Below are 25583 nucleotides of genomic sequence, written 5' to 3'. Positions count from 1 at the left end.
CCTCTCTCGACATCAGGATTAGAAGAAGGGTTTAAATCTAGGGATCTCAACCCCAGTTGAAATAGCTAAAAATGTTGAAAACTCAAAAATGTTCAGCCATCAATACAAAAATCCGTCAAGGATTAGTATACGCAAGAATTGTTTTGTGGGCTGCACGAAATGTGCCCGCGGGTCAGGGTTTGACCACCCTGTTATATATACATACAAACTAAAATTTTGTATTTGAAGAACTTCTTTTATTTGTATTACTGTCCTCTGATAAGAAGACTGCATCATGCTGTTACTTTTCATGTTGTTACAGGTAAATGCCAGAATAGGCGATTCGGAGGTAGTCTGTGGTCGTATTAGCCCAAGCCTTATGCATTTCACGACAGTAATGCTATTTCGAAGCACAGACAGACGACTTAAACGGAGTTACTTGCAATATTCAATGAACAAACCAATAAAAATGTTCGCGACCATGTACGCCTTTCCAGAAGTTTAAAAAAGTAGAAATTTCACGACATATTTTATTTCGCATGATAATAGTAACGAATATAATGAAATTTCAGTTTTTTTTCGAATCGTTGGGTTACAGAAATGTGTGTATATTATGAACAATTGTAGTGAAAAAAGGAATGAAAAATTAATAACGTGCTATCTATGAAATGCTGTGAATTATGTCGCAAAATAAAGAAAATTAGCACACAAAATAAATATAGGAAAGCTAAATTATTAATAATTATAATAGTAATTCGAAAAACGATAAATTAAACAAAATTGTTGACAAAAAAGTAATATCATTTTTTTGGTGCTCTGAAAATAAAGGATATTAGCGCCTTGTTTATACATGCGAGAAAAACTTACCAAAACACCAAATGTAAAAATTAGCACCTAATTCAAGCAAATATACAACATATGTCCTTGACTGAAGGGAAAAATTATATGTACAAAGGTAAAGTCTCAATACCAAAGATTTCAATTCAATGCACCGAATATTCAGAATCAAGCTAATTGAAAATTAACTTCTTGTGAGTTTTATGTAAACAAATTAAGGCATTTTCATTAAATACGCAAAAGAAGTAATAAAAATATAAGGTGGTGTTGTCGACAATGCTGGTTCTAAAATTTTTCACGTAGAAATACTGTTTTAAAACGGAATGTGTGATGTAGAAAATCGTTCGATTACCCCTCAAAATCTCTCGGAAGTCAACTATAAATTACCACAGCACACTATTCCAGTAACTGTTAAATAAATAAAGACACGTTGTACTGATATAATCGAATTAACCACAACACAGTATAGGCACAGTGAAAATGCTACACAAAGGCTATACAAGTGCGCTATATCGACAAATCGTACTTGACACAAGCATAAACAACAGCACATAGTGTAATAATGTTAGCATATACGGAGCATGATTACTGGTAGAAACAGGACGAGTGTGTGCAATTAATTCATCGAGGGTGTCGCCCTATTTTAAATCAAGATAACTTTACACTGGACCAATATTATACACTGGAATGAATTGTTTAATATTATTTCTCATTTTTTGATTATTTTCCGTGGAGCTCCCTTTGTGGGTATTTTCGATCTCCTTGGTGTATCTGCGGCGCTTGACCTTGACAACGATCCTGTTGCTTTAGGAGTGGAGCTTTTCACGGGGGTAGAGTGACGTGAGGGATGGTTTGGAGGCGACAAAACTGCTGAACTTGAAACGGAGGTATCTCCTGCCGTAGGAGCTTCGGCGCTGGAAATGGAAGGGGTTGAAGATCGGTCCGAAGATCCACTTGACGCACGACTTCGTACACTTTTATGTTTTGCTGAAAATAAAACATAAATGAAAATTTCGAACACACACAAACAAAAAGAAAATAAAAATAACTACCGTATGTCTGCCAGTATTACCTCTGTGTTTATTTGAAAGTATTTTGATTCCATACTTTCAAATCCGTTTAGAAGTAGGTATAGTCAAAATTCGTTCGCTGCCCAGAGCGAACGGGCTGATTTTTGCTTCCCTCTCTTTTATTAACGAGTTTTAACCACTTAGTGGCCACTCGAAGTCCTGTTCAGAGAGGTCCAACAAAACATAGGTATAAATCCACGAAAATAAACATATTGCATACATGCACCCTTTTCAACTAATCAGTTTGGGTGAGTTGGACAAAGACCCCATAGTGAATAACTTGTCCGGTTGCAACTTGAGGAATTTCACATATACAAATCAAAATTCCGTATAATAAACAAACATCAGCTTACACATAGTTAATACATTTATGTATTGGCTATACGAATTTTATATCGCTGGATGAGAAGAGAACAGGCCAAAGTCACAAATTTGAGTTTCGAGAAAATCTTGAATTTCAATATTTTCGAATATCTAGATAAGAATGTGTACTTAGTATTTGTGAAGACCTGAGCGGGCCTGAGAATATCTTTCTAATCAACATTTTCAAGCACTTCAGTCTGATAGGTGTGGTTGAATTATTTACTATTATCTGAGTGAAATAGAACCAAGACTAATTTTCTGTAATTACCTCGAATCGATTCAAAAAGTTGATTTGAATCCTTCCAGTTCGAAATTCTGAAACCAACATCCATGATTGTGACTTAGGTGCCGTTGGCCTATCACTGTAATATTATCACTAATTTACTTCAGTTTCACAACACCCTCAGTGATCATCAAATTTGGAATATCTCAACACAGGGTAGTTGAGATCCAAAGCCTAACATTGCTTTAATAGGACAAGATGACTGAACACATTTTTGAAGATTGACGTCATAGCGCACTTTCTACTCCATTCGAACATCAAGATTTATCTAAGCTTATTCCTCGTTCTTTTTCTGATCTGTGCTTACAAGTACGATTGCAGTCTAGCTCATCATCAATTGTCTTCAAAACTATTAATAAATCAGCCTATGTCCGTTCCGACACTAAGTATATCCGATGGAAAATGCATAAGTTCATCATATTAGATTCAGGCCTATTCTGTTCTCAACTTCTATAAAATATTCTATTCCAAAGTCCAGCTAAAATATTTTATATTGGTAAATTAAAAAATCCAAGATCATCATCTTTTTCGAGCATTGTTCAAAACCCAAAAGTATTTAATAAATTAAAATTCCATAAAATGTGACTTAGGCCCATTTTGTTCTCATCTAGCGATATGCTTCATAACACGGAGTCTGAATTATGACTTACGGCATTCATGTCCGTTGCTTCTGTGTGGTGTTGGGTGTATTCCTGAAGTAATGGTGTGGCGAGAAGGTGACGCGGTTCGTGATGATCCGCGAGATGTCGGCCGAGAGCTTTGAAGTGATCTGAAATTGGAAAAAAATTGACTGATATTTATTTGAACTAGCGTTAATTCAACGTTTCAGATAGTAACTTTACCAGATTTTTTTCACAGGCCCTGTCTATTTCATTCTCGATTAAGAATATGTTTAAAACCTACCTTGGAGTACCGCCTCTCTTTGTTCTAAAAGCTGTCATTTGCTGAGAAGATCCGGCAGGCAAAATGAATTTTTCTCGTAATTCACTGTTGGTGCGTCCTTTAGCTAAAACACAAAAAAAAGTTAACGTCATCTCGAGTATTTTAGTTTGCAACAGATCAAATTTTGAACATTGTTCATGCAGAAATCGAGACGTGATTGAAACGCCCGCGACGACCAACTGAGAAGAAATTGCGATATCTGATAAATCTATCGAAAATTATTTAGAAAGTATTGAACATTACTACAGGATGAAAACATTAAAGCAAGGAGAGAGTATTGTTGAAGAAAGATCATACAAACCATGGCTGGAGGTTTCTAGGACAGCACTTCCATTTTCAGATGATGATTGATCTAAATTGTCTTCCGAATCCATGTCATTGTTATAACGACCAAATTTAACGGACAATAATTTACTTATTAGTGAGATATCATTTGAAATTTCAGAGTCAGTCTCGTCATTATGGTCATCTTCGGGATTTTGGGTATATTCATACAAATTGCATTGAGAGGAATAATTTTCATCGCGTCTTAAAGTTGGTGATGCGTTATCGATATCCGAGTCCATTGACGTGGCTCTCCGAAGTCGTGGTATTTTAGAGGCAGAAATTGATTTTTTTTGTGTTAAGGTCGGAACATCTAAGCTTTCCCAATTTTGGGGAGTTCGCAAGAAAGCTGTTTTAGGTTTTGAGGTTTTTACTGAGTACTTTCGCGTATGTCTATCAATAATAGCATCAAGAGATAATAACATTTTTCTACGTAAAATAGGTGTTGATGATGACTTTTCCGCGGGAGCTGTTGAAAGTCGATGTTGATGACAGAACATAAGACGTTTGATGATGTTTCGATGTCGATGAGAAAATGAAATGAAAGGAAGATAGAATGAAGAAATGAAGTACGAAAGAAAAATACAGAAGTTTTCAGATCATATTAAACGACTCATTTTTTATGATTGTTTTGATAAAAGAGATTCAGGGAAAACAGAGACGAGTTCAGAAGAACAGTAGCTATCATTGAGTGAAAAACGACAAAAAAATACACACAAATAGATCGTTCGTTATCTGCTATTGTGACAACTGAACTAATTCTATACTTACAATAAAATGTGAAATGATAAATTGTAAAAATGACAACTAAAAATACCATATATAGTATTTACCTCGACAAGGATCATTCTTCACTAAAAATTCATCAAGGGCCATCCAGCCACCACCTACGCGCACCATAACGGTGCTACGTAATATTCGTACCAATCGAAGTTGTTGATTGTCGCCAAACTAAAAAATATATAATTTGTTAAATACTTTTCATATTATTATCGGCTAAACAGCTAGTAGTAGAAGCGTAAGTGGAATTTTATATAAAAGAAGAAACTACATTGAAGAGTTACAGAATTCATGAATAATATAAATAAAAAATGATAGATCATTATAATTCACATGATATGCTTTTAATCAGCGTCATTTTGCAAACTAGTAACATGCTTTAGTCTACATAATTGAAGCGAGCCCGGAAAGACAAAGGCCAAATACCATACACACAAAAGTAGGATGAAAAGTTGAGATAATCCAAACAATCCAATGATGTTAATCTGTTTTGGTAACGTGTGGAAATCCATAATACAATGCTATGATATCCAACTTGCGACGCAAATTTGCTGATTATTAGATTTTAAACATGCCGTAAACATCAAATATAAACAACCACGAAGTTTGATGCGGCATGATGCATGGTTTGCTGAAGAATATTCATTCATTGGTGTGTGCTTGATACATTTCCGAATTTTTTATCGACAATGGCTTACATGCAATCAAAGAGCATTGTGAAACAAACATTCTATTGATTGAATTTGTATTGCTTGGGCCAAGCACGGATTTCGATTAGACCGATTTTCTGAAGTAATTCGTCTTCATTGCACGCTTTGTTCAAGTAATTTTACCACAGTTTCATTTAAATTTCAAGTACATTTATTGAATAATATTTATTGCAGGCAAGATTTCTGTTTTTTTTTTCTGGTCGCAATTGCACTTTAAACGAATGTGATGTTGATCATAAATGATAGATTAAATAAAAAATTTTCAAAATAAAATAGAAAACAATTATTTTTTATTTTTTTAAAATAATGTAATATAACTTCATGAGTTAGTATGTTAATGTTTTAGCTAAGTTAATATAAAAACGAATTGTGACCACCAGTACGGGAGGCAAGAATGTAAGATACTAGTTCGAATTGGTAGTTCTTATTTTACAAGCAATTGTTGTGATACAATTGTATAGGATTGAGGTTGTATAATGTTTGACAATCCCAAAACATTAGTGATCGAAGTATTGTTTAGCACCAGGCTGGACACATAATATAAATCGGAAGTAAATCTACCACATCGTTCGACGATTTACGCTTGATCAAGGATAATTCATGATAAATGAAATTAAAACGATATAAAGGAAAGTTTTCTAGACCTGCGCCAGAAGATATATCGATTCATCACTTGTAAATATCTAAAATTCTAAATAAACTAATGAAAAATGCATGTATCGCGTTGCATGCAATAAACATGCGTTATTTAATTCTTCAAAAGTTAGCTATCATTAACTATAGTTGACTGCACTGCATCTTGATGGCGTTATATCATTTAAAATATGCTAATGAAAATGACGAACAATTACAAAGTGCAAACACCGAAAAAATGAAAAGTACCTGAGATCCCATGAAAAACTGTAGAGAGGAAGCAAAGATGTGCAAAAAGAGAAAAATAGTAAATAAAAGAAACAAAAAGTGAGACTATCAATATTTTTAACGAAATTTTCAGACAACAATTTTCGAGCGTGAGTAAATAAATAAATATCTGTTTTGCTCTTCTGCAACTTTCTAAAAGTCTAGTGCTCTCCTTCAAAAATATCTAAATTTATGAAGGTTTCACTATTCTCTTTTATCTAACTATTTCACCTTCCTTGTAGGAGAGGGCTTTTCAGTTTTCACGCTGCTATTCCAATCACCAAACTAAAATTTGCAATGCGAATAAATCAAATTAAAATTAAATATATGTTTTCCGAATATGAAAATATAAATTAAACTTACCCTATATTTGTTTTCTGAAATTTGTTGAACTTGGAAACGTTTCTCACATGTACATTTTGCAACTTGTCTCACAACCTGTTCAAACAAGATGATAATTCGAAATTAATAACTCCTTCTACTGTGTTTCAATATGTTATCAGTGGCAATACTTACCTCGTCTTCGATTTTATCCGCATCGGTTGCAGGTTTGTACGATTCTTTGTTAGGATGAAGCGCAGCCACGAATTCGTAGTAATCAATGAATCCATCTTTATCTTGATCGAAAATGTCGGCCACGCGCTCCATTTCAACTAAAGTTGTTGGGAATTCTAAAAAAAGATTTTTGTTAGAAACGGTTGAAACATGACCTGTTAAATAGAGTTCAAATGTCATCGCTTACTCGATTTGATAATTCCGTCTATGAATTCTTTTCTCGTAATTTTACCGTCTCCATCGGTGTCAATTCGACGGAAAAAGTCCATTACTCTTGATTTTTTGTTTTTCATCCATTTCATATACCGGGATCTCCATTTGTCGAATGAGAATGAGTCCATGCTTGCAAGCTAAGGTTAAACATAACATTGAAATAATATCAGTTTTAGATTCGACAGAGAACTGTTTGAAACTACCCGTTCAAAAACATAAAAAAACACCAACTATATACAAAAAAACACTGAATAATCTAGGCAGCCTTTGCTCACTTCATAATAAGTATAAACTGATAATCTGATAAGTATAAAGAATATAATCTTACCTGTTTTGCGGTATCGTGAGCGTGTTGAAGTTTTTGTTGTCTATCAAGAACTTTAAACCACACTCTCTGCCATTTATTTTGAAGTTGTGCGCTAGGGGTTTCATCATCTGATAAAATATCTGTGAATATGCAAACGTTTATTGCACGGAATCTAAATATATATATACTACAATAGCTTAAAACCGTTCATACCTTGATTTTTTCCTTTTTTAAGTATGTCTGGCCTTGTTGGTCTACGTTTCGTTGTCCGGGATAGTTTGTCGTAGTCGGGTTGTAGTTTCTGCATCTCATCTTGAAATGTTTGATGTTCGGCGATGAGTCTGTAAGTTCGAGCAAAAATTGGTTCTTATTTATTTGAACACTAATTATTCCATCTCACCCACGGAAATAACACCCTAAATAGCTTACGTTTCGATGGCTTCAATTGATTCAGGCATCGGTTGGTCGTTGCTAACATCCAAATTATGTTCCGCATTTTTCAACCAGCCCATAAGTTTTTCCATGAGAGCCGCTTTCGCTTCCATATCGCCTATAGCAGAGTCGATTCTTTCGCCATGTTGCTGAGCCCACGTGACAACCTAAAAATATAATTTTAAATTACAGTTTTCAAAACTTATCCGGGCCAACTTTTCCTTATTGATCAGCTATTATCATATATTGTGTTGGCCTTTTCCTATACCCAAAGCTTTTTATTTGAGTCCCATGCAGAATGAAATATAGGTCAATAGTTTGCATACTTCATCCCATCTTGATTGCAGGACTCGCAGCCAATGTTTCAGTTGTGAGATTGCGTCAGGGTGAGCTTGTTCTAAGATCGAATTGCCCAGTAAAATACATCGTTCAAGTTCGGTTTTCTTTCGTTCGGATTCGGACATGAATTCATGATTTGACGCCTTCAGCTCCTAAAAATATTGAAAATATGATGCATTGGTACCGAACAAGTTTCAAACGTATAATGACAAAAATCACATATAAATAAATATAAATACCTGGAGTTGAAATTCGTCGTCCGGTAATTGTTGATTGAGTCGTAAATTAGTTTCAGCGGCAGATAACCAAGCGAGTATGTCGTTAGTTGAAACTTGAAATTCCTCGGCCTGAATTAGGAATGATTGATATAACAATTATTACATTTATTAAGCCACATTGTAAAGTTTAACAAAAAAAATTTAAATATATGTATAAAAACCTGAGCTTTGGCGGAACCTAATCTTGCTTCTTTCACTTTTGCAAATTTGCACAAAGCCTCCCAACGCATCGAAAGTTCCTTGAATACAAAGATGTTTCATAAAATACTTAACCAGTTGCAACATAAAAACTAAACAATATAAATAAACAGTAAACTTACCTGCATTTGTCCTTTAACCCAGGAAGAATCGGCACTTTCTGCCAAATCTGCCGAAGACTTTTCGAGCGACCGTACGACAACTTCGCGGGTTTTGATATCGCTCAAAAGGTCCTAAAATTAAAATAATAAGAACATTACCTTGAATTCAAGTCAATAATATTATTTGATATTAGTAAAAACACCTTACATTGTGATGATCGATCAAATTAGCAACTGTGTGAACATCGCCATGCACAGGTGAATCTGCAGCCACAGAAGGTTCTACTTTATACAGCCAGTCTAGAAGTGATTCGATGGCATCAATAAGGCGTCCTGAAACCATCAAAGCTTCCTCTAAAGTATTTTGCCTGAAATGTATAAAATGGTTAATTAAGGACTCTGGAATAATGATAATTTGGATTGAATATCTCGATATGAACAGAAATGAATTTTGATGCATATCTTACCTCTCTGACGCTTTTCCGCAGAGTGTGTCCCATTTTTCTTTCAGTTGTCGCAGTTTTTCGTCCACATGACTTTTATCGCCGTATGAATGGCCCTTTTCGCGTAAAGCCTTTCCACTTCTTGTGGTCGCGTCATACACGGGTCGTTTGGACCCGATAGCACGTTGAAATTCCTTAAATAAATAAAATAAAGAATTAAAAAATTTGAAAAAATATCATTTATTTTGTGTTTTAAAAAATTATGTTAGTAATATAATTTTATCTATTTTATTGTTTGATTACAACTACCAGCTAAATTAATCAAAACAAAATGATTTTTTGTTATATAAACTAATCACAAACCAAAAATTACAAACCTTATGATCATCTAGCTGAATTTTAATTTTGTCTGGATCGCTGGTCGCTTCATAAGTTTCTGCCAAACGTTGTTGTGCCGCCTCCAACCAATCACACAACTTATCTCTTGAATCATAGAACTGCAAACGAAAGATGAATTTAAGAAGAGTTAAATTTCGCGTATAGAAGCCTTGATGATAAACGAAAAACGCTAAAATATTGTGACGGAACTATCATCAATGATAAGAAATAATAAAGTGAATTCAATAGGAGAAGAAAAATCCACCCCGGATGGGACTCGAACCCACAATCCCTGGCTTAGGAGGCCAATGCCTTATCCATTAGGCCACCGGGGCAGCCGGCTTCAAACGCGTTGAAATATGTACTTAATGCGGTGATTGTTTGTTATGTGCTGTCATAATAAGAGACGCGTGAAAAGTGAGACAATAAAGGAGAGTAACATGGACGAGCGTTAGATGACGTCACACAGCAAACTAAATTGCCTGAAGGAAACCGGTCTAGAAAATTAGCGAGGCGTGACTAGGAGACGTCTGCTTTGATATTTTATAATCTCAATAACAACGTGTTTGAATTACACCAGATAGAATGGATTCCTTACCTGCTTCGCCTTTTTATGACATTCATTCAAAACGTATGAACGTTCAGATGTTTTTGAAGTAACTTTATCCCATCTGAAATGATTTTAAGTAATTACACATATGGTTAAAACAATGTAAAAAAAAATGATGTCAAGGCGTTGCACAACATGGCTGGAATATTTTATTAATAATAAAATGAATTACCCAAGAATTATGATCATAGGGATAAAATGGAACATGTTTTTGCGTAGGGCTTGCGCATTTAATTAAGTCATTTGTTTAATTTAGAAGTGAGCGCTCAACTGTAATATAATAAAATACTTTCAAATTCATATAATATTTCAAATTGAATTGATCTGCAAATATGTCACCTTGCATGTACGGACAAAAGTAAATTTTTTATCAAAATTCCGTCTTGCTTCTGTGAAAAATATTTCAATCGAGATCCAGCATTTTCCAACTCCAGTAATATATCTCGATGCGAATGTACGTCGTCCTCGAATTCCTGAAAATAATTTTTTTTTCGGAATATCATGCAATTCATGTCGGGTTTGAGCTATTTTCAAGAAATTTATTAAATTTGTAATAACATTTATAAAATGTCAACAAAAATTGATACCTTTTGTTTTGCAAGTTGATCTTCCAGCGTTTCAAAAACAACACTGGGTGGGGGATTCGTGTCTAATGCTTTTTCCGAGCTTGTTAACCATTTCCTGAAAGCTTGCAGGTTGTTGTGAAATTCATTAGCCTGTTGATAAACTTCTTCCAACTTTGCCTGATAATTGTGAAAGTGTTATATAAGTAAAATTGAAGTCAAGGATTAGGCGTCAAAAGAAAAATTCCTATCGATACTCACCTTACGAAGCACCATTTTTCCTTCCACGACTTTGAGTTTTTCCCGAAACAAGTCGGCCTCCACTTGGTTAGTACCGGAGTCGAATGACAAAAATTTATCCGCACCTTCCTTTCGTTTTTCCAATTCATCCATTAGTTCCTGGAATTAGTAAATTTAATAACATTTCATAACTATGTATCCAGAAAAGAAATTTAAATAATCAGGTTGATTTGCAACGATCCGTATTAATTTTGATTAACTATAAAATTAGGACCGACCTTATGCGTGTTCAACTGCTCCAATGCTGTTTCTGGTAATCCACCATAAGGCGCATTTTGTCCCAATGCGTTCTCCTTGTCTTGCAACCAACGAGTCAACAAATCTAATTCTTGCTGATGACCTTTAGCTTTTTCAAGTGCTTCTTCAAGCTCCCATTGTCGTGCTTGTGCTTTGGCATTGACTTCTTCCCACTGAGAGTTGAGCTCACCCATTTTTGCTTCCACGCCCTCTTTCTTGTTTGGATCTGACCCAGCTTCTGTAGCGGAGAAGCTGAGTTCGTGTGCAGCAGCTGTTATAGAGTCTAATGTGACCTTGTGTGCCGAAATGTCGTTCCAAAGTATCTGAAAAATATCGAATTAACGTTGACTATAATATGAGTAGTTTTGGTTTGTGTGTATATCATGCGAACGAAATAAATACATACTTTATGTTTTGCAAGCTCTATTTCAACTTGCTGAGGATTGTCTGTTAGTGGTGGTGCTTGGTTGTCGAGGTGTTGTTCTGTCTTGTCTAACCAGGCAGCAATTTCGTTGATGGCATGATGAAGTTGTCCTAATGCTAACATTGCAGTTTCCAAATCATGCTGTCAAAATGAGAAATCAGTAATTTTGTTCCATGCATGCAAAAGATTGGACTGCAAAAAAACGACAACTTTTCCTTACCTGTCTTGCTAAAATTTTATTATTCAGTTCCTTCCAAGAGTTTCTCATATCTGAAACTGAGGCTTTTAAATTTGCCTTTTCTGCATCATCTTTTGCCTGCGACGCCGCTTGATCACCAAAGTTACACAGCCGTTCTAGTTCCATTTGATTGCTCTGAGTTTGGGCTCGCAATCCCTATTTATAGAATAGAGAAATATAGAATTAAGAAAATTAGGAAATTCTTGATTGAGCGTATATTTATTTGATCATCAATATTCATATCCTAGGTACCTTCATTTCTTCCATTTGTAGTTTGACAGTGTCTAATTCGGTGGCAACGGGAGCCATATTGTCCACTTTTTCGGAGCCTTCATTGAGAAGATCGAGCATTCGCTGAACAGCCTCTTGATATTCCACAGCCGAATTTAGCGCCTCGTCCAATTTCGTTTTGGTTTTAGCGACATTGTCTTGAAGATCCGACCATGTACCGTTAAGCTGTCAAATTACGAGATAAATAAACAATCTTCAAAGATCAACAATTCATATCATTAACTAATGTTGTGTGTCGTACCTCGTCCAAGACTTTTTTAACCTCCATCGTGTGTGGGTGATCTCCTGGTTGCTGTGCTATATCGTCCGTAGAACATAACTCTGTGGCTTCCAGGCGTACGGTATCCAAGTCTTTCTCGAGATTTGACATTTCTTCACAAAGCGTCTTTAAATATTTTATGTAAATGATCATTGAACAACGGTAGATAATGATGCATAATATGAACATGGAACAAGAAATAGTAACAGATTGGAGAAGTCAAGAATTTCATCAATTACAAAATATGGATATAGTCCAATCGATATTAGAAAAGACTTGGTATTTCGTATTTATGTATCGAGTTCGTATGTAATCCTCACCTCTAATACTTCTATTTGTTGTTTTACAGCAACAAGGTCAATCGAAGGTTCCCCAACTTCTTGTCCAATAATTGTATCCAGTTCTTTTAGCAGATTATGCAATGATTCCGCATCGTTCCAAAATCTCAAAGCGGAGTTCAGGAGTTCGCCTAATTCCCGCAGAAGGTTAGCAATCAGTTCTGACAAGTCCTTCCAAGCAGTCTCCATAGTTGCGAGCTTGTCTTTCACAACTGAGAGTTTAAATAAATTCACTTTAAAAACACAGTTTATGAAGTGACTACTTATCAGAATCATAAGCAAAAACTGTGAATACCCTGTTTTGATCCTCCGAGAGCGTTTTCATTCGTGCGGCTGAGAAGAGTTTCACCCTGGGTCTTGATGCTGTTATAGGTAGGAAGAAGCTTTCCGAGCTCTACCTCTTGATGCTTGAGATGTAAAAAGTATAATCACTTATGAGCTAATCGCTAATAAAAAGATGTTTAGCAAAGTACATTGTATTGTTTTTTGCAAGATCAATTTTTCACGAAGCATGTGGATAGGCACTGTCATTGGGTTGCGGTTAAGATAACATTTGCTAAGAGTTATACTGCCATGGAGATAACGTCGTGTCGGGGATCGATACAAAACTTGAAAGTGACATTTCACAAATGTTTAACAAGAATTACAACAAGTTTTATCGTAACAAATCACAAGTAGAATTTGATAAATATTTGTGCGCTCGACGTAGTTTCACTGGCTGTAAAAAATATTTTTTTCTCCGACGTAGAATAGCATGAACTGATGGATAAAAAATCAAAAAATTAGTACGTACTTTAACTTTATTTATTCTTTCTTTAATTTTATCCATTTCCAAAACAACTGGAGGGAGTGACCTGAGATTCGAATTTGCGTTTGTAAGTTGCTCCAATAAAGCTTTCATCCGTTCAAAAAACTGTTAAAAAAGAAATATACGATACATTGACATTGATGCTTCAAATAAAACGAATGACCCCTTATTCATATTAGAAAAAGATATCTATTTTAATTTGCATGAGTTACATTACCTGGTTAGATTCGCCCAAAGCGTTTTCTAGATTTACACAACGACCTCTCACCGCCTCTCGAATACCAGCGTATTGTTTGTTAATATCATCGGTAGATTGAACAACTTCAGCAGCAAGGCCGGGGTTGTCAGCCACTAAAATATTCGAAATTATTATCACACTGAAAAATTATAAAAAAATAATGATAAGAATGCAAAATGATCTTACCCATAATCTGAGCCAATTGACCTCCAATTTTATTAAGTTTGTCAACATACGGTCTATGTTCAGAAACATCATCACGGAGCGCCTAAATAAGGAAATATAAATTCAAACTATTCAAATTAACTCGTTGATGAACTGATGTTACCATTCTTACACCAAGTGCATGAGAAGAACGCTATTTTTGCTTGTGTTATAAGATGCATAACGATAGGCAGGAATATATAAAAATATGAATATAGAGATATATGGACAAGATTGATAGGACATGGTGAATAGTGATAAAGGGCAGGAGACCCCCCTAATGGCTGAGCTAAAAATAGAATACAGATTTATATGTAGAGATAATGTAGATTTATATAGACAGAAAGTGAACTGTGTTTGGTTGCAAGCAAGAAATAGAAACCCAAAACTGTGAACATAATTAAGTAGCATATTAGATCAATGTAAAATGCTTAACATATATCAATATATTATAGAATAATTATATGGAATCTTTGAATATTGAAGTAATCGGGATGGAGTCACCTGAGCAGTAAGTAGGGATCGCATGCATCTGGTTTATATTGGACACCTAAACACCTTGATCGAAACAGTCAAATCCTGTAGGTATTTTGGTGTGTTATAAATTAGCTAAATCTAATTGTGAAACATTTCCGTGCCACCAAGCTTTAGCTACTTAACAATGTTGAGTGCCACCACTATTTTACCTTATATGCATATGTGGCAAGTAGTAGTTCGTTCTATAAAATAAATATGGAGCGTAATTCATTATGTCATGAAGAACTGGGGGTTGGTTATACTATACATGGCTATTTTCACAGAACTCCGCACAGCTTTGACAAAAAATCTACTCGAATAAAAAAAAATAAACGATTGAAAATAATTCACTTAAATATAAACTCATACAATGCTTATAAACATTGGACAAAAAAAACAGTGATGCTTTTTGAAAAACAATTTTTTTCTGCAGTCTTTCTAAACAAAATATTTGGATAAACAATATAATATTCGCTCGTACCTTCGCTTCTTTTTGTTGGGATTTCAATTCATCTTCGAGAATTGCAGGCGGCTTGAAAGATTCAATCACTCCATTGGTTTCTTCAATCCATGGCAGAAGATCGTCTTTTGCTTCAACATATGATGCTGCAAGCGGTAGAGAGCGCTCGATAGAAGAAGCTTTGTATTTTTGAACAATGTCCGAAAGCTTGGATTCCAAGGCATTAACTTGTTTCTAAATGGTATACAAAATTCCAATCAATTTTGTGAACATGAAATAACCATCAAAAAAGTAATAAATACGATACTTACTTCAATTTTATCTTTATCGTCTTCGTCACAAAGATGAGCTAAAGACTCTCCTTCGTCAGATACGCTGTGAACGCGACCACGAGACGAAGCCAAGTCTTCATTGAGTTCCTAAAAATGGATAATATAGTTATGAAATAGAAATAAAAAAAAACCAGATTTTGTTTGTTTATACACATACATATATAATTTATTTACCTCTAGATGACGACATTATTATAATTATACCTTTTGATTTTCAGCCTTTTCTTTCAAATGCTCTGGAGCAAGTGACGTTATCAATACGAAGTCATCCATGCGTGACGAGAAACCATCAAGATTTTTGTCACAAGATTTGGCATGTTCGTAAAACTGAAAAAGATTATGAGGATGTTAAGAATTTTTGATAAGTCAGAAGCAAAATATGTAGTAATTTGATTACCATTATCTATGAGCCAGATCGCGATCAAGCACGGTCGATAAAACATCATGTTTTAATGACAATATTTACCATTGGAACAAATAACGTCAAGCTTATCTAGAAACTCCACGATAGGGCTATTTTATATATCCAACAGTTTAGAAATATCTCTCGTGACAACGCAAATCAAACTAACGGCTGCTTGGATACGAACTTCTCATTTGTGATACATGCTGCACCTGAATGAACCTTTATTAACATGTCGTGAGAAACCACAAAATCGGAATTTTAATTTCATTAAATATAAGTTCAAGCAATCAAAAAAAGTAAAATTCTTATTGACAACTACAAATAAAAAAAATTCAAATGATAGTGCAACAAATAAGTCGGACGATTACAAGATCTTGATTAACCTATCGTTCTTCCAAACTTTTTCATCTTCATCGAGGTTGTAGCATATTCGATTCAACATATTAAGAAGAAGATCTCATTAATTGTTAACAAATCAATCAATTAAATAGGATACATTTTAAAATTTAAAATCTCATCCCGTTGATTTTGACAGGGTAAAATATTTAAAAAGTAAGATGTATCGTGATTTTGGCAAAATAATCGTTGAAACAAAGGTTTTAAAAACGGAATTATTGTGATAATTTCTAGCGTTGTTTGCTAGTTTATAGGAAGGTACGCTTTTTTGTAAGTCCACTAATGGGCGAAAGGAGAATTTTATTGGATTATTAGAATCTCAAAGGTTCGGTGTAGCTTAAATTAAAAATGAGACTGAAGTGATTTTATAAATACCGCAAAAATCGCACATCACTTGAATGAAAATTTATTTTATTTTATTTTGTTTAATTAGCCCATGATGGTCTCCTCCGTCGATTTATAATTTTATTTTCGTCTAGTGAGTCAGAACTCGGACCGTCATACATTCCGGAGTCTTTGCTTGTTCCTTGATAAAGATAGGCTTTGTTTAAACCGTGTTTGCCAATGTTATGAGCAACAAATCCGGTACTGAATTCGGATTCGCTTTCGTAAAAGTTCCTGCCATTTTTACCGGACAGTTTTTGACGAAGGTCGGTGGGCGGATCTTTCTCGGCTGTTTGTATTACTAGAGGGTGATTCGACGAACTTACAATACCCCTGTTGTCGTTTCTTGACACAAAATCACTCATACCTGGCAAATCATTTATGTCATTTTGTATCTCATCACCCACAGGGCCACTTTGAGATGTATTTACCATGTAGACACAGGCAATAACTTCCATTTCTTTCTTAATTGGGACTTCCTCTCTTGGTTTGAAGCGAGAGAAAAATCTTCCAAAAAATGAACCTATACTTGAGGTAGATGCGGTACTTTTAACGCTACTTTTTCGAGCAACCTTCTCGCTTTTTTTTCTTTTGATTTTCGTCCCATTCTGCTGTGTTACTTCTTCCCAGCGTGCCCATTCAACAACCCACTGTCTACCAGGCACTCGTTGAAATTGGGCCTCACCCTCTTCGGAAGCTCCGTTTAGAAAACTTTCAACTCTTTTTACCAGCCCTTCCGCTGTTTCATCTGGTTTGGACTGGATTCCTGGTAACCGAATAACAGTTTTATTGGTTATTGCTTGATCGGATCCATTTTCGTTAGAAGACACAATTGACTTATTCGTATAGTTTATATCATTATCAGCAGGTATTATATCCGAATTTTGTGTTATCACTGCCTCGTTGGTGACTTCAGAGCGTGATTTTTCTGTTCGCAAATCTTCTGAAATGCGGCTCAATACATCCCTAGCTGAATGCTTTGAAGTTGCATTTCGCTGACTGGACAATATTTCAGTATACACGGGCGTGGGCACAGTTTCGTGTTGAGAATTATTGACGAGAATTTCGGTTTCACCAACATAGTACTTTGCACTGCTGATATGTTGTTTATTTATCTTAATATTTCGATCATTCACTGTTGCCTTTTTGTTATCGATGCTGTTTGAAGTGACAACGGGTTCTGTCGTGTTATCTTCAGCAGCAGGGCGGGAATTATCGGTCCCAGGTGAATTATTCTCATGTTCGCTGTTGACAGGTTTTGATTTGTTGCGATTTTCAACAAGTGCAACAAGTTTTTGGGCAAAAGATTCCACCGGATTTTCGTTCTTATCGGAATTGCCATGATCGGGCGATTCATGCTCGTTAGAAGTGAGGACTTTTTTCATTTCAGCTTCAACGTAGGATGCTAGTTTTGAAAACGCGTTCAGTGGATTTTCCATCGCATCGTCGCTCTTCAATCTTCTAGTACGATCTAACTGCTCGACACCAACTCGGTGCCCAATCCTATCACCGCGCGTACTTTCGCGTCTTCGTGATCGGTGAGTACTCCTGCGTCGAACGCCGTGGTCATTTTCTTCCTCACTTCTGGCTATACTTCTACTGCTGTGATGACGCCTCGTGCTCTTCCGGCGACGTACACGATTTTCTCGTTCTGTGTCGTCATAATAGTCACCATCACTGCGCATAGAGTTCCCACGTAACGCGCGATGCTGCCTTCTTGAAGTGCGTCGACGTACGCGTCTTGGATTGTCGTCATTTGACCCGTTGTCTTCACTGGTTAAATCATCATTCTTCTCAAATATACTTTCTGGGGGTCGAATAAATACGGGAACATCAGAAAGTGAAGAAAAGTTATCAATTTCCGGTATGGTATCAAGCGGAAATGTAGTTAACGTGACATCATAATCAAGAGGTGGTGGAATGTCTGGCAAATTTTCTGGATCACGATGATCGCTAGCAGCTTGGGCAACCAATAATTCACTGAAAGATATCATTGAATTTGTATCCATGAATGCCATAGGAGGTGGTGGAGCAATAGGTGCATGAACAACTCTATCTTCTTCCAGATTGTCGTAGTTTGCTGAAACTAATTTATCTGAACTGAGAGACGCGGAGAAACTGATTTCAACATTGTTGTAAGACAAGGTGGAACTTGAGCGTCCAGTGTCCTCAACTGTCGTAAATTTGAATTCATCGGCATCAGGTTCTGCAAAAGTAACCATGGTCGGATTGCGAGGCAATGTTGGCTCAGAAACATCATCCGCCTCAGAGGTTATATTCCCATCTAAACGCAAAGTAGAGCACATTAGTTATAAATAAATCAATTATACCAATAAATGAACAAGAAAACAGCACATACCATCGCTTTCGTCGTGGTAAGCCGAGTTTTTCCTTTTCGTCAATTTAGAAACAACATTACCGATGAAGGCGAGTGACTTTCGTCGTGGTTGGCCTTTGGTCAAAGCCGTAAATAGGTTTTCTTCGGACATGTTTGCACCGACGATATATGTTGGCTTGTAAATCTCCTCCTTGCAAACAAAATTAACAAATTATTAATTCAGGTGTATAAAAAATATTTATTTATTTCAAAAAAAGACGGATATCTACCTCTAATGTTTTCGGCGGTGCCTCACTGAGCTCGTCTGGTGTTGCCCATAAAGACTTCCGTCTTCGCCTGACAACAGGCTGGTCGGAATCAGCATGAAAATTAGACCGTACCTTTCCTTTGTTTTCAAGTAACTTTGATTTGTTCCATTGTTGTGCATCGGTTAATACACCGTCTTCGTTGTCGCTATCTGGAAGTCCTTCGTAGATTTTCTTTCTGGTAGAACATGAAAATTAATATAATTGGATAAAAAGTGTTTTACTTAATGGAAGGCAAAAAACCATCTTATTAATAAAAACAAATAATATTGATTACCTGTATTTGGCCATTGGTACTGTGTTCTGAGGCATCACGACCAGACAATCACCAGATTTGGTAGCAGGGCTGTCTACTGAGACAAGATTATCCTTCTGAAAAATTGCACTAACACTAGTTACATGTGGTATACATATGAAACATGTTAGATATGAGCAAACAGGATTCTGTCAGCTCACCTTTATATCTTGAGGTTTCACTGCCGTCATTCTGGGTAAGCTTTCTATGAGTTCTCTCGAGCTTTCGGCAATTTCATGTTGTATTTCCAGCGGAATCACACTTGATCTTGATCCAAAATTAGAACGAGTTGTTTCCAAATCAAAATACGACTTAGTCTTTCGAAGATCATTTGAACTCAAAGCAGGGCGAGACATTGGTCGAAAGTCGAGAGCACTAGTTATGTCTGCTCTGCTCCGGCTTTGGTAAACCCGGTTAATTCTGTCGCGTTGGCGCAATCTTACAGGCGGTAAATCCGGTTCAACGTTAAAATCAGCCATTTGTATGTCCTCGAAAGGCTTCAAACGCACTTTTTTGTTGTACGACAACATCATGAAATTAATCACTTTTTAAAGGTAAATGGACAGAAACAAAATCATCTTGTATTAAAATCAGAATACAAATGCGGCGATTGCTATGTGTATCAACTCTAAATCAAAAGTTTCTAATCCAGAATCTCTACATACATTGTAAAATATTGTCTTATATACCTGAACAAATGTGCTTTTTCTGTAGATTGAAAACTGACAGCTTATTTTCACGACTTTCTCAAGTGAACCTGGAATTCAAATCTCTGCGTACCTAACCTACTTTCTTCACACGCTACGGTTTGTCTAATTGAAAACTATTTCTATACATTCGCCTATATATAAAGAGTATCCCTGGCAACTTCCACCTTACTCTATTAAACTCAATCGCAGCCTTTAATGGCGCAATCATACCGAACAATGAAAATGTGAGACGGTTCACAAATAAGTACTCTGAAAAAGGATTGCGAACAGATGTAAAATCTGAAATTACAAGTTTCTATCCCGAATCAAGCATGGTAAACGAATTTCCCTCATCGATGCTTTCCATTATTAGTGTGCGATTTGCTTAGATTTAATTTGGGCGATAGCGCGACCATAATAGCTTGAAACAAAATCTGACGTACACATTAATATTATACGAATTCAAAATCTTCATCTGAAATCACTACGTGATTAAAATTAGTCTAAAGTGACATCCAAAGTCTACCCCGCCTCATAACATATCAAATCTGACTCACCGATTCCAATTTTTCTTCTGTCAGCTTTTTCGAATTTTTATGACGTTGAAGAGCCGCCTTAAGAGCATTGAAGCGTGATTCGTCTTCCGAAACAACGCTCTGCAAAGGCTCGTCTCCCCAACGAGATGCCACACGAGACAACTCTTTGGCGCATTTTTTAATCGTTTTTAAAACAGGCTCATATTCTTCAGGATGTATCGTCTAAATAAATAAAATTTAAACCGAATGTAAAAACAAAATAATTTTGAGTAGATCGCTTAAAATATAGAGTAATTATTCACCTGTATAAGGTCATCCAACTTCTTAGTTTCCTCACCAGAGAACGATTTAGATTGTCTCACTGCGTCAACGTCCTTTACGTCAAGTCCGAGATTAAGCAAAGATGTGTCATTTGCGTCAAGCCATTCGTTGAGAGCGACATGAGCTTTTTGCATTTCTTGGGATAAATTCAAGCAACGGTCAAGCGAGTCCACACGTTCAGCAGATCTCGACTGAAGGTCGGCATATTTGACTTTGATGCTTTCTAATTTTTCCTGTACCTGAAATAACAATAGATTAATACCAATGCATGATTTACATTCCATGCATATAGCACTAACAACTGTGGTAGGTTTAGTATCATATTTGAAACATGACGCCTCGAAAAAACAGTCTTCGCACAAACCTGAATGGTATCTTCTCCAGAGCATTTCATCATAAGCTGTTTTCCTTCGTTCATAGCTGCTTCGACGGTTGATTGCTTGGATACAATTTGCTCATGTATTTCCTAAATGGATGTCAGAGTTTAGGTGGATAACTTAATCAAAGGTTTCAGAATAAGCGAAAAGCAGTAGTGAATAAAATATACAGGAAATTACAAGTTCAATAGTTTAGGTATTTGAGATTTTTATTGCACAAAACACACATAAAACATGCCGACATGCAAATGAATAAATGCACGACTTGAGCAGCTTCTCTCCCACTGATAATCAAACTATATCAGATACGGCCATAGTGAATTGAGCTTTCAAAATCAACTTATCAGTGTACATGATGTAACTGGCCACATTTTTTTATTGCAAAATTAAATTTGTGTGAATTTGGAGCTTGGCCGTCATACAAACCTTCACTTCGAGGTATACTTCTCCCACTGGAGGCGGTCTAGCGTCCGAAAGTGTAGATTGCCCATCTTGTAGTCTCAAAGCAGCCTCGGACAAAAATGCAAAAAGTCTGAGATGATCTTTGTTAAAAAGACGGCAAAGGCGTAAGTTCTCCTTCATGATAGCGGTTCTGCCTTCAACACGATCTCTTAGTGCTTCATATCTACCCTTAATGCTTTCTATTTTTGTTTGAAGACCCTGAAGTAATTCCAGCGAGTATTCCGATGTTTTTGATAACAACGGGGTATCGCATATATCTGCTAGCTGTCTCTGATGTTTTCCAATGTCATCCGTGAGTTTCTGTGCAATTACACCATGACGCAGCAATTACGATGAGCATAATTAAAAACATGCAGCAACAACAAATTAGGCTTTGTGACGAAATCATGCTTCCAAACGATAGATTAAAATACAACAAAAATGACAGAACAAAAAATTCGCTCTAAGAAGTAGTAACTAGCGTGTAATTCATATTTGAGCTATTTCATAGTGCGAACCTCACACTCGTTACATGGACCAAATTCACAGACACTGATGGACATTCTGGCAAAGTAGAATTCATCAACACGCAAATCAATTAATGTCCAAGTTATAGAGAACCAAAAATGACATGATTGCGACATAGCCCAACACCATCCATGCATTATTTATAGTACCAGCCTATACCTGTTGTTCGATTAGTTGCTCTTGTATTCGTTCAACTTGAGTGCCAATTACGTCATTGTTAGCATGGCAACGTTCCGTTTTCTCAAGCCATTCAGAAAAATCCTCTGTAAGCTCGTGGAACCGCTTTGCATCGCCGATCATTGATTTGAGCTGACTGTCTCTAAAATAAAATATAATGGTGTCGATGTGAACTAATTTTTATACGGATTTCTCGATAAAAAATTGTATTTGTATTTGACCAACGTAGTACATACCTCGACTCCACATTAGCACAAAGCGTCTCCCATCTTTGCTTGAACTCATGTAATTGTTTGTTAATTTTTTCACGACTTTCCGGGGAGGCATCTGATGAAATTTGAGACCCATCCCGTAAAAAGGATAATACTGCCTCCTGGTGGCTGGCAACCATTCTTTGCAATACCTGCAATTACAGAATTAAATTAGGAAAATAGTTTAAAATTGGAATAAATAAGATAGTTTGCTGTAGATATTCACAGCATACCTTTTGCTCTTCTATTTGTGCCAGAAGGACTTTATATTCCCAGCTTGGACATTTCTGACTTGCTGCGAGTTGCTCAGCGTCATTTAACCAGGAGGAAAGCGAAGCAAATACGTCCTGGAAACGTCCGCAACTCAACAGCGCCTTCTGTAGGTTGAGTGAACGAGCATTGACCTGTTGGCATTATGTGATATGTATAAAGATACTGCATATAAATTAGAATGATAAAATAAGCAGTGACTTATTAACTTACATTGTTAGCTAATTCATTCCACAAACGTTCTAATGTTTCCAAAGCATCTGTGATGTGATTCGTCGGTACAGAAGGGGCGGCGCTGATCACCAGAGCGTGACCATTGTAATTTAACGTCTGTACTGTAGCTTGAAGAGGTTCAAAAGAGTTTTGGCGCAAATTCTGAATACATAAAAAAGTAAAAACGTGGAAATTTGTTATATATATATAATAAAACAAGATTTGATTACCTCAAATTCTTTCTGTTGCCGTAAAATTTCGTCCACTGTTGATGCGTCTGTTCCAAGGTTTGATTCAGCTTCGAAGATGTTATTTATCTCCTCAATTGCTTTTGCCATTTTTGTAAAGAAAGTGTTGACCTGTTCCAAGATGCGCGTGATTTCATCCTTGCGTTGTCCGAGCCTGGCGCCCAGTCTTTGATCCTTGCGAGTGATCATCTCGACCTAAATCAAAACGAGGTTCCAAGTAAAATTAAATTTGAATGATGCATTAAAGTGTTTTTGGGTTAGTTCGTAGAATAGTGAAATTAAATTTATTTTTAATACGAGCTATTCTAAAATTCATACCTCTCGTTGTAAATTATAGTCGTCCATAATGTCACCATTAGTTACCATGATTTTATACATTGATTGTAATTGAACGATTTCATCATGGAGAAGGTCTCTCTTTTGAAACAATTTTGTCATTTCATTATTTTGTGCATGTAATGTTGTTTCGTTGCGCCCTACGGGCTCACATTGGTCGCATTCTTCCTCTATGTCATTCAAGCGTGACATGAGATCGCGCACTTTTTCCTGGTAAATTGTTAGTAAAAAATTATCATAAAATTACAAGAATATCACAAGAATAGTTATTTTGATGAATTAGATATGTCATTAAATATATTTAGTGCAATGCGGAGAAAATATGGCTTACTTGAACATTTTCTGTCTGTTGAACAGTGTCAGCAAGTTTTCCGCATTCAGCATCTAAACTCATTTTCAGAGATCGGAATCTTTTGTTGATGTCATCGGCAGTTTCCGTCACGCGCTTGCTTGCGTAGTCATTCCCGGTTGGAGAGTCTTTGCTCAGTTCGGCAGCAAAGTCTTCCAAATACACAACTTGTGAAGCAAGCGACGCAAGTTCTCCTTGTAGAATCTAACAATATAAAATTAATAGCATTCAAAATGCACCTCTAACAAATGGCCGTTAATTGGCTAATCGAGAAATCTTTGGGATTTATTTTAGCCTAGTCTGAAAATTTACAATAGCATTGTCAAAATATTGATATTTTCTAAAATTTTATGAATCAATCTCGAAATCTTATGAAATATTGATTTTTTAACAAAATTGAAGTCTGACTTTACAAAAATACGAAACCTCACAAATGAACAAAAAATATAAATAAGCAAATAACTTGGAAAAATTGTTCAGAAATAAGACTAACCTTGAGTGCCTCAACATGACGATCAGTTCTTGCTTCATGTGGAATAATTTTGTGTTCCTTGAGTTGCTTTTCACCATCACTTATTTTATCTCCGAGTTCGGCAGAAAGGTTTTCAAACTCATGTAAACGTTGAAGCAATTCAACAATGCATTGATCAGCTTTCAAAATTGCTGAAAATTGTCAAATCGTTTTATATTTATGAAGGAGAAAACATAGAATAAATGTCAGGTTTAAATTAAAATCACTTACATTCTATGAGTTTATCCAAATCAGTGCTGAGAATACATTTCTTCGACTCGATGACTCCAGCATCAGCTGGACAAAGTTCTTTCAGTCGATCTGCACATTCGGTGACAATTTTCAAATCCTCTGCTTTTTTGTGTTCTGCTTTTTCCAGTAAATTCGATAATTCTTCCTGCTTTTTTAGCAAATCCTCCTCAGCAAGAGCTGGAATGCATAACTTCACTGTGTCATGCCCATCGGAAATCCAGGAGCTTAACTCGACCGACAATTTTCCGAAAGTCAGACTCTTTTCTTGTGCTTCTTTCAATATTATTTCGTACGTTTCTGAATTAAAAAGAATTGGATAAATGAGTAAACATGATTTAACGGCGAAGATTTACACTTTGGCGAGGTTTTAGTATAATTGTGCGCTTATACAAAACAACTTTAAGTTAACTGCAACATTGAGTCGTTCGTTTACACGACGCTTCCGAAATTTTCGCCTAAGTTTTTAAATCAACGGCGTGTTTGAAATCGAACAAACAAATTTACCTAATTTATTCTTAGCGCCTTCAAGGGCTCGTTCAGCGGCCAGTGATTTTTCATTCATCATTTCTATGGACTCGTCCGAGGTTTCCTTTGTCAATTCTTCGACAATTTGTTTGCATCTCTCAACTTTATTTGCATTCGGCTAAAATATAAAACCAAAGAATTCATTAACTTATGAAAAGAAGAACGAACGCACAATGGGAGAAATA

At 36.0% G+C, this 25583-nt stretch overlaps 2 protein-coding genes and 1 non-coding gene across 4 annotated transcripts in view; all 3 read right to left on the bottom strand.

Moving 5' to 3' along the window:
- Positions 1 to 476: 476 nt before the first annotated feature.
- LOC120333736 (microtubule-actin cross-linking factor 1-like) overlaps positions 477 to 25583 on the bottom strand; it is a 113031-nt gene continuing 87924 nt past the window's right edge. Inside the window, exons 82-132 of one of the 2 annotated variants that reach the window (XM_078109587.1) lie at positions 25378 to 25516; positions 24853 to 25170; positions 24604 to 24773; positions 24093 to 24314; positions 23744 to 23971; positions 23408 to 23620; positions 23178 to 23339; positions 22928 to 23098; positions 22680 to 22846; positions 22426 to 22585; positions 21724 to 22059; positions 21285 to 21386; positions 20902 to 21159; positions 20621 to 20821; positions 15455 to 15577; positions 15230 to 15337; positions 14940 to 15152; positions 14629 to 14661; positions 13925 to 14006; positions 13718 to 13851; positions 13486 to 13605; positions 12988 to 13099; positions 12675 to 12904; positions 12337 to 12480; positions 12057 to 12260; positions 11787 to 11960; positions 11549 to 11707; positions 11124 to 11465; positions 10867 to 11004; positions 10630 to 10785; positions 10382 to 10515; positions 10031 to 10103; positions 9432 to 9551; positions 9079 to 9248; positions 8820 to 8979; positions 8633 to 8743; positions 8474 to 8551; positions 8274 to 8381; positions 8022 to 8186; positions 7693 to 7862; positions 7477 to 7604; positions 7285 to 7403; positions 6931 to 7093; positions 6705 to 6859; positions 6552 to 6626; positions 6171 to 6188; positions 4632 to 4749; positions 3776 to 4267; positions 3436 to 3538; positions 3183 to 3301; positions 477 to 1803 (exon numbers count right to left, since the gene is read on the bottom strand). In XM_078109587.1, the coding sequence (XP_077965713.1) occupies positions 1526 to 1803; positions 3183 to 3301; positions 3436 to 3538; positions 3776 to 4267; positions 4632 to 4749; positions 6171 to 6188; positions 6552 to 6626; positions 6705 to 6859; positions 6931 to 7093; positions 7285 to 7403; positions 7477 to 7604; positions 7693 to 7862; positions 8022 to 8186; positions 8274 to 8381; positions 8474 to 8551; positions 8633 to 8743; positions 8820 to 8979; positions 9079 to 9248; positions 9432 to 9551; positions 10031 to 10103; positions 10382 to 10515; positions 10630 to 10785; positions 10867 to 11004; positions 11124 to 11465; positions 11549 to 11707; positions 11787 to 11960; positions 12057 to 12260; positions 12337 to 12480; positions 12675 to 12904; positions 12988 to 13099; positions 13486 to 13605; positions 13718 to 13851; positions 13925 to 14006; positions 14629 to 14661; positions 14940 to 15152; positions 15230 to 15337; positions 15455 to 15577; positions 20621 to 20821; positions 20902 to 21159; positions 21285 to 21386; positions 21724 to 22059; positions 22426 to 22585; positions 22680 to 22846; positions 22928 to 23098; positions 23178 to 23339; positions 23408 to 23620; positions 23744 to 23971; positions 24093 to 24314; positions 24604 to 24773; positions 24853 to 25170; positions 25378 to 25516 (8376 nt within the window). In that variant the 3' untranslated portion in view covers positions 477 to 1525. The remainder of the gene's footprint in view (positions 1804 to 3182; positions 3302 to 3435; positions 3539 to 3775; positions 4268 to 4631; positions 4750 to 6170; positions 6189 to 6551; positions 6627 to 6704; positions 6860 to 6930; positions 7094 to 7284; positions 7404 to 7476; positions 7605 to 7692; positions 7863 to 8021; positions 8187 to 8273; positions 8382 to 8473; positions 8552 to 8632; positions 8744 to 8819; positions 8980 to 9078; positions 9249 to 9431; positions 9552 to 10030; positions 10104 to 10381; positions 10516 to 10629; positions 10786 to 10866; positions 11005 to 11123; positions 11466 to 11548; positions 11708 to 11786; positions 11961 to 12056; positions 12261 to 12336; positions 12481 to 12674; positions 12905 to 12987; positions 13100 to 13485; positions 13606 to 13717; positions 13852 to 13924; positions 14007 to 14628; positions 14662 to 14939; positions 15153 to 15229; positions 15338 to 15454; positions 15578 to 20620; positions 20822 to 20901; positions 21160 to 21284; positions 21387 to 21723; positions 22060 to 22425; positions 22586 to 22679; positions 22847 to 22927; positions 23099 to 23177; positions 23340 to 23407; positions 23621 to 23743; positions 23972 to 24092; positions 24315 to 24603; positions 24774 to 24852; positions 25171 to 25377; positions 25517 to 25583) is intronic. The other variant, XM_078109588.1, reaches the window with a different exon arrangement.
- Trnar-ccu (transfer RNA arginine (anticodon CCU)) lies at positions 9695 to 9767 on the bottom strand. Its single transcript has one exon. It is a non-coding gene; the product is annotated as a tRNA-Arg (tRNA).
- LOC120333739 (uncharacterized) lies at positions 15599 to 20603 on the bottom strand. Its single transcript, XM_078109591.1, has 5 exons — positions 19536 to 20603; positions 19357 to 19451; positions 19044 to 19257; positions 18796 to 18964; positions 15599 to 18720 (listed from the first exon to the last, which is right to left on the bottom strand). The coding sequence occupies exons 1-5, from the start codon at positions 19905 to 19907 to the stop codon at positions 16478 to 16480; spliced, it is 3093 nt and encodes a 1030-aa protein (XP_077965717.1). The 5' UTR covers positions 19908 to 20603; the 3' UTR covers positions 15599 to 16477.

The sequence above is a fragment of the Styela clava genome, chromosome 15, assembly GCF_964204865.1.
Source record: "Styela clava chromosome 15, kaStyClav1.hap1.2, whole genome shotgun sequence".
Classification (NCBI taxonomy): domain Eukaryota; kingdom Metazoa; phylum Chordata; class Ascidiacea; order Stolidobranchia; family Styelidae; genus Styela; species Styela clava.
This window is presented reverse-complemented; position numbering and strand designations above follow the sequence as displayed.